The sequence below is a fragment of the Aegilops tauschii genome, chromosome 6, assembly GCF_002575655.3.
Source record: "Aegilops tauschii subsp. strangulata cultivar AL8/78 chromosome 6, Aet v6.0, whole genome shotgun sequence".
Taxonomy (NCBI): domain Eukaryota; kingdom Viridiplantae; phylum Streptophyta; class Magnoliopsida; order Poales; family Poaceae; genus Aegilops; species Aegilops tauschii.
Window position 1 is genome coordinate 489,199,508 of NC_053040.3, and position 8,073 is coordinate 489,207,580.

An 8,073-nucleotide genomic window follows, 5' to 3' on the forward strand; every position below is an offset into this window, starting at 1 on the left:
GTCAAACAGGCCGGCCTTTTAACCTGAATGGGCCACTTTTGGGTCGTGCCACGTGTCAATTTATCATAGGTGCATCCCGTCCATTGGCTGGATGACATCTGTCCCAAGGCTGAGCTGACACGTGGATCCTTCGGCGAATCAGAATTTTACACGTGGAAAATCCCGATTGGTCAGGTTTGTTAACAGGTTATCGGATCCAAAACCGGACCCGATAGCATAACAGCGACCCGTTATGCTGGATGCCATGTGTCAGTTACCCTTGACGAAAGCACTTCCATGACATGCCATTTATCGTCATGGAAGTGGACACTTTCGTGATGATAATTTTGGTATTGTCATGGAACACTTCTACGACAACACAGGTATGACTATCTTGATTCTGTCATAAAATCGTCATGGATGTACATGCATGACAGAAAACGTGACCTACTGTGACAAACACGTATCATCACGGAAGTGTTTTTTTTTGTAGTGACTTGATCAGTTGGATCGCGAAGAAGTTCGACTACATCAACCGCGTTGTTAAACGCTTCCGCTTACGATCTACGAGGGTACTAGACACACTCTCCCCTCTTGTTGCTATGGATCTTCATAGATAGATCTTGCGTGTGCATAGAAATTGTTTTGTTTTACATGCAATGTTCCCCAATAGCAACAACTTTACATTAGTTTCAAAGCAACTTTCGCTATGTGTACTAAGGATTTTGTTTAAAATTTTCCTAACTTTTCCCACTGTAGCAGCCAAATTGTCTACCGCTGATGCTCAGAAACCTATCGTTGTCTCTAAGTTGCCTACAATACTACAAAGGCACTTATCATCGATCATTGTGAATTGCGAAATTTTTATCGCCTATTCTGACTAACAAATTGCTTTATATTGTTAATTAGTCGCCTGTCATTAACATCATTTTCCATTGCTAGTGAGGTGTCTATGATAATGTGGAAAGTCGCCCATTGTTGTTTCTAAGGTTGGTCTGCCTCTAAAGCTAAGTTGCTTATAGTATTAAAAAGTACTTATATGCAAGTTAGAATAATGTTAGGACATTTGTTGGTCATGTTAGGCAACTTAGAGATGATGCCATGTAAATTTATAAACGATATTAGGCAACTTGACAGTCATGGTCCTCAACATACGGGAATCATTTAGTTGATAGGCAACTTTAAAGGTGATATTAGGTAACTTGACGATATTGTTAGCCAATTAGAAGTTCTTGAGTAAATATGTAATCATGATAGACGATCTGTTGCAAAGTTGCTTCCTCTAGCACCAAAGTTGCCCCATATAGCATTAAAGTTGCTTGAAGAAAAACTTTGTCAAAACATATCAATATGGGATTTAGTTTTGAAGAGATCGTTGTGAGGAATCTAAACGTGAAAACATATCTTAGTTTTGGTGTTCAGTTTAAGAGTTGTAGCCTTTTGAATTTTCTTGAAATGGAACTAAAATGGACGTGATGCATTTCCTAACTCTTGCTCCATGCGTTGCAGGAAGGAGTCACGACATGGTGAAGCCACAGGCGAGGACGCAGGAATCTTCTCAATTGATGAGGAGCACATGGGGTGGGGGCCTTTTCCTTTTTTTAGGACAGTGAAGACAAAAAAATTGTTATTTTTGGGTGTGTGGTCGGGAGTACTAGCCAGCCAACAGTTGCTGGCTAGCCGTGTCTAACCAGAACAAGTCTTTGTTCAATTTGAACATCCTGGCAGGCGATGCCCTGTTCCTATGGCCCTATGGGAAAATAGTTTGTAGAAAAGAAAAATTAAAGCATGAATGGTATTGACACGCAATTTAGAAGCCACTGCTAGGCAATTGTTTCAACAAGATGAAGCAATTATACCTCGTTTCCTCCGGTCTTCTGGCGCTTCGGATTTGTAGGTTGATCCACACCAGCACTTTTGTCACTCGCATTTTCAGCGTCTCCAGGAATACTCTCATTGCTCACAATATCATCAGGGCGCTTCCCTCGAGAGATAATTGCCTTACTCCTCCAGCGCTTGTACCCAACTAATGGTCCGCTGCTTTGTGGCTAAATGAGGAGAACACATAAATCACAATCACAAAAACATGAATCAGAAAAAAGAAAACAAAAAAGAAAGAGGAAAATAGTAGCATGTTTCAAAATGCTTCAAAATATCTTGCACACCTCTGTTCTCTGTTCATCGGTGGCATGAGATGGATCATCATCAGGATTGAATGCCGGAGGGGCATCCTGAAGGCCCTTTTTGCTTGCCCCAGCCATGTTTTCCTGCTACGTGTAAAGAGAAAGAACATCATCATGCATGAAAAAATGCCTAAAATGTACGTATATTTCAGCCTAATCCTATAAAAGAATCTCACACAGCATATGACTGAGGCAAAAATAAAAGCCAATATATCAGCCAACTAATTGTCGAAAAATGTTGGAAAACAAGGTATTAGGCAAACTCACACACGATCTTAGGCAAAAAACTTAACAAACTGAAGCAAACCAAGGAGGCATGACAGGCAACTAAAGTGTCAAAAGTGAAATGCACAAATACTGATTTTACCTCTGTTGCTATATGAAGTAGGACTAAAGTGTAAAAGTGATTGTACTTTAAGTAACAGATAATTTTCAAAAATCTAAACAAATCTACCAAGGAGTCATGACACGCAACAAGGTATTAGGCAAACTCGCACACCATCTTAGGCAAAAAGCATAACAAACTGAAGCAAACCAAGGAGGCATGACAGGCAACTAAAGTGTCAAAAGTGGAATGCACAAATACTGAATTTATCTCTGTTGCTATATGAAGTAGGACTAAAGTGTAAAAGTGATTGTACTTTAAGTAACAGATAAAATTTCAAAAATCTGAACAAATCAAACAAGTAAAAATGTACAAATAAATCTGAAGCATATCAAGCAAACTATTTCACATCAGACAGTTCACACTACTGCCCATTAAAATCACATCAGGAAATTACTTCCCTATATTTCCATCAGGCAATTACTTCCTCTAGAATTGCATTCTTCACACATATCATCCAAAACTAAAACCACATCATGCAATTAAGAAAAAAAAACGAAATAACTGAAAACAATTTCCCCTGCACTGAATTACTTCCTCTCGATTTGCATTGTTCAGAAACAATGCTAACTGCAACAAATTGTACTACAACGCTTGTGTGTGTGGGCAACTTCTGACAACATACAGGGCAAGTCATTCACAAAACTAGAGCAAACGTGAAATCCTTGTAGTGAGCATCCTAACCCAAAACACTCGTACATCATCCCGTTTCAACACCACAGCAGCCCCAACCGTCCTCAAACCCTACATCCATCAGTAGCCAAATTCCCTTGCGCACCGAATTCCCAATAACTCTACATCCAATGTTGTCCACCATGTACTCGTCGATTTCAACATGGGGAAAAAGCGTGAAATCGAAGGCAGATGTGCTTACCAATAGATTGCGAGGAAGGAAGGTGGTCCCCTCTGTGCGACTCTGCCCTCTGCGCGAACGGCACGGCGCTCACGGCGGTCGTTCCTCCCCTGTCCCGCCTCGGCTACTGCTTCCCTTCCGACGACCTGCTCCACGCCGCAGCACAGGCTAACCCCCCACTTCTCCTCTTCCAGAAAACGCCGCACGCACCTGGTGGTGGCGCGCCACTGGTCACCTCCCCCTCGCGGTGAATCGCTCCACCTCCGGCGGAAAAATCGGCCGCGGATTCGCCGAACGTCGATGCCCGCGGGATTCAACCTCGCCTGATTTGGGGATTGGGGGATTTTTTTCAAGAGTATGCCAATGGCGTACCATATTTTTATAGAAGATAGGGATTAAGGGATTTGTGGGTGAGAGAAACGGGGGAGGAGAGCGCAACTGGTGTTGCAGTTTCGAAATGAACGCCGACAGTGGGAGGGGGTGGACGCGAGAGGAGGAGAAGTGGTGGGATCCGGAACCGCCGCTCCCACCCAACGGGCAACGGCCGACCAGGTGCCACCTGCGCGCGTGACCCGAAAAGACAACGCTACACCTGGTGCTCAAGGACGCGGTGTGCGCTCAAGGACGCTAACGAGCACAGCTGCACTTTTTAGGATTCAGGAAAGGACAAACCCAATGCTAGAAGCTCTGTGTGGTGAAGGATTATACTCGTACAAGGCGAGCCCAGTGCAATGCAGCGAAAGTTCAAGAGGCTAACGCTGACAGATGTCAAAGATGTTCATTGTTCAGTCTGCACGAAATGTTCTTCGGCTATAACACGCTTTGTCACCAGTGCAGTGCTTAGTATAATACAATTTGAAACGAGAACAAGGTGCAAGCATTTATCACAAATAACAAACATTGGCAGTTTCCATTTGCCAAAATTCTAGACGCGAGCAATATCTGTCTTAAGAAAAAAACTTGCCCTCAACTCGGGAAGTGAATCCTGGCATGTGACGACATCCCATTGTTTATTTTGTCTCTGATCAACAACATCTCCGTCCATGTCCACTGACCTGAAAGCGTGTGCTTGCACTTGTCACACCCTGGATTTCTATATAGGTTCATGGCCTCCAGGTTAACCGCTGCCTCCATGACATTTCTGGCATACCTCATGAATCTGTCTTCTGCCTGAAACCCATAGATCCTGAGCTCAGCCAGATTGTGGTGCTTGAAATCAGGGGAAGATGGTTCCCACTCTAGTCCTTTGTCCTTCTTCTCGCTGTACGTAAACCTCTTCCTCACCTCCCCGGTTGTCATTTCACATAAATGATCCCTCACCTGCATTCAATCAGGTCAAGAATTCCAAACCGGTGTCTGAACTTCGAAAAGAGAGAGCTCGCTTTGCATATTCAACGTGAGGTGGAATAAAGATGAGAAATGAAAATCGGTACAAGATTTTACCATGATGCATAGTTCCTTAAGGGCGGGTGCACCTTGGAGTATGAACATCGTCCAAGTCAGATCACATTCTTCAGAAATGTTGATCAAATTCACAAGCCTTAGTTTGTGGAACACCGGTAGCAATTGCTTTCGACCTTCTGGTTTCACCCAAATCTGCAAAAGAGGGGGATAATGCAGAAGTATGTTTACCAAAAATAATGACTACAACCTCTCCACAACACACAACACTCGGACAACATTGTGGGCCTCCACTAACCTTTTCACATTTGAAGTTCAAATGGAGGGTGCTTATGGCGGTCTTACCCAGCAACTCGCTTAACTTGAGCATCTTGTGCCGCGAAAGACCAGTATTAATGACGGTCACAGTCTGAAGCAGTGGGACATAGCCCAGACAGAAGGGGTCTTCTGGAGACATAAAAGCATTAATTTTCAGTATTGTGAGCTTTGGTACACACTTCAGAGCAACCCTCTTAATACTGCTACAAAAAATCAGTAATTCACGGAGCTGTTCGTGTTCCACTTCCAGCAAAGACATATTCCCCGCATCACACTGTTGGAAACGGAGGAACTCCAGTTGATTGCAAATACTGAAAATTTTGGGGAAGTCTGATTCACCCAACCTCAAATTCTCTAGCGTGAGGCGTGCAAGACCACCAAATGTGTTTGGACACGAACCAAAGAATGACATGAACTGCCTCCCATAAGTGAGCAGTTCATCAACGGAACAATTTCTGCGCACCTTCGTCATGATTGTAAAATCAACTGAAGCGACCTTTTGTGTTGCTATGGTGTTGGCAACAGTCTGGCCAATGAAAACAGACTCATCTCCCAAGTAGAATTGCATGCACAACAGGTGAATGGTGGATAGACTCCCAGCCCTCCTTCCCAGTATGCACCTAGCAGCTTCCAGCACGGTGGCGTTGGCCCGAACTATATCATCTGAGGTTATCTTCCTCCTTCCGTGCTTGGGCTCAAAAGAACCAGCCACGATAACAACCTTTGAGAGTATAGCAGGGATCTGTTTCCAACGTGTGGAGAGGATGGTAGTTCGTGCAGCATCAGCGATTTCAAGTCGCTCCACAATGTTGAGCAAAACGTCATCAGGCAACTTGCTGAGCCTATCAACCTCATTGTCCTCCTACATTTGATATGAAACAAATCAGAGTTGGTTTCGTACTAGTCACATCACCGGCGCAATTTTAATATTTTCCACAAACAACGATATAATTTACAAACTTCCCCACAAGAAGAGCAATTTTGATTATATAGAATTTTTGTACTTCCCCACAGAGAGACGCAAATTTGACTGTACAATTTTGATTATACATGTTTATATACTTCCGAGAGAAAAAACGCAATTGTGATTATACTTCTATACTTTCCAATAGAATGACGTGATTTTGATATTTCCCCACAAAAAGGTTAAATTTTGACCAAGAATTCTGATTATGATTCCTACTTCTTATTGCTCCTCGAATTTTTTATTTTGTTTTTTGCGGTGCTGTTGTAAGAGGATCTATTTCTTCTGATATATAAAAGGAAAAAAAGGAGCATGAGGACGAACTCACCATCATGTCGAGGGAGGATTTGCCGAGGCCGTTCTGGCAGCCGTTTGCCTGGAAAGAGAGCTGATCGTCTCCTCTTCAAACTGATATATAGCTGCTAGGTTTCCGCCACCAATGGAAACTCGGAGACTGAATTCGAAAGAGGGCCTGTTTCTAATTGTAATCCGGCAAGGACTGCTTTTGATTCTTGATTGCTACCAAAAAGGGAGCTGCTTCGATTGCGGATTGAGGCTCGGAATGGAGCCGCTTGATTGCTTCGATTGCCGGTCGCAGCTCGGAAAGGAGCTGCTGCTGCTGCTGCTTGGATTGGGGACTGCAGCTCCCAAAGGGGGAGCTGCTTATTTGGGCGCCTCTTCTCAAGCATCAGTGGATCCTCATTCGCGGCATCCGACGGCGACGGCGAGATGGTGGAGATCGACGCACGGCAGGAGGCGGCGGCGCATAACTGACCCCCGATTTCGTTCTAAAAAAATAACTGACCCTCGATCCCCTTTCCTCTCGGTGAGACCCTAGCTTTTTTTTTTTCCCGAATGCTTAAAGTGCAGCTGCGTTTTCTGGTGAAGTCGAGCGCACGTGCTGCAGTCATTCGATGGCTCGCGACCCACACAATCATCATCCAGATTTGGAAATTCTTCCCCCCCTCCATTCTATATATGAAAAGATTACTTTCAACAATGCGTTGATTTTTTTTCACGTGGTCCGACCAAACACGTCAATGCAATGATGACGTCACATGCATTAATTCCAGTACGAAAAAATTCAAAAAACTATAACTTTCAAACCACGTGTCGGAATGATGATCGGTTTTCACTTTTGGGTTCCTCATGACGAACGCTTCAAAACTAGATCCCATATGAATATGTTTTGAAGTTTTCTTTTCAAAAGCAACTTCGATGCTAAATGAGGCAACTTCAGTGCTAAATAGGAGCAACTTTGATGCTAGATGAATTGCATCGTGTGTATTAATGAATTCATCTAGTAGCCTACTAATAGTTGTGTGCAGTAATCTAATAGATTGTTACCATGGTTGCTAAGTTGCATACATCGAAAACTAATTTGTAGATAGTTTACTTGCCAATGATAATGTGAAAGTTGTTTACCGTAGAGTGTCTAACATGGCTTCTAAATTGTCAGCCTCAGAAACCAAGTTGTCTATATTGCTACGAAGTTGCCTACGGATGATCCCCAATTGCATAAAATACTATTGAAGTTGTCCATCAATGGACATAAGTGGCCTACAATGTCAAAAAGTTTTTCTGGGATCTAAGGTTTCTATCATGATCCAAATTCCGAACTATGTGGGGATGGATGGTATGAGAGCTTTTTTCTTACCTTTTCTGGGGTAGTCTACCAGCCTACGCTAATGAACATGCGTGTGTTAGCTAGCTAGGTCGCAGGTGTTGACTAGTTGCAAAAGTGAGGACAGATGAGAAGTTGCATAAGGGGTGATGAGAAATTTCATAGGGTGCGGGGGTTAGACAGTTGTCCGCAAACTACACAAGTTCATAATTTTGGCACGAGTTGCCAGCAAAAATCATTAAAATCTCCAGATATAATGATGAAAAGTACACATTAGTTGCTTGTTGAATGCACTGGAGTTGCACGAAAACACCTTAAAAGTTGCTAACTTTTTTTGTGTGATACTCGAGTGCATAACGATCTTAA

At 43.2% G+C, this 8,073-nt stretch overlaps 1 protein-coding gene across 1 annotated transcript; it reads right to left on the reverse strand.

Moving 5' to 3' along the window:
* Positions 1-4,166: 4,166 nt before the first annotated feature.
* LOC109765249 (uncharacterized) lies at positions 4,167-7,464 on the reverse strand. Its single transcript, XM_040391497.3, has 4 exons — positions 6,412-7,464; positions 5,100-5,981; positions 4,844-4,996; positions 4,167-4,720 (listed from the first exon to the last, which is right to left on the reverse strand). The coding sequence occupies exons 1-4, from the start codon at positions 6,415-6,417 to the stop codon at positions 4,367-4,369; spliced, it is 1,395 nt and encodes a 464-aa protein (XP_040247431.1). The 5' UTR covers positions 6,418-7,464; the 3' UTR covers positions 4,167-4,366.
* Positions 7,465-8,073: the final 609 nt, after the last annotated feature.

Bases quoted from the DNA above. Each gene is read 5' to 3' on its own strand.
- LOC109765249 (XM_040391497.3), bottom strand. The intron at 4,997-5,099 runs GTTAGTGGAGGC...CCTCTTTTGCAG, and splicing joins TGAACTTCAAATGTGAAAAG to ATTTGGGTGAAACCAGAAGG. The intron at 4,721-4,843 runs GTAAAATCTTGT...GATTGAATGCAG, and splicing joins TTAAGGAACTATGCATCATG to GTGAGGGATCATTTATGTGA.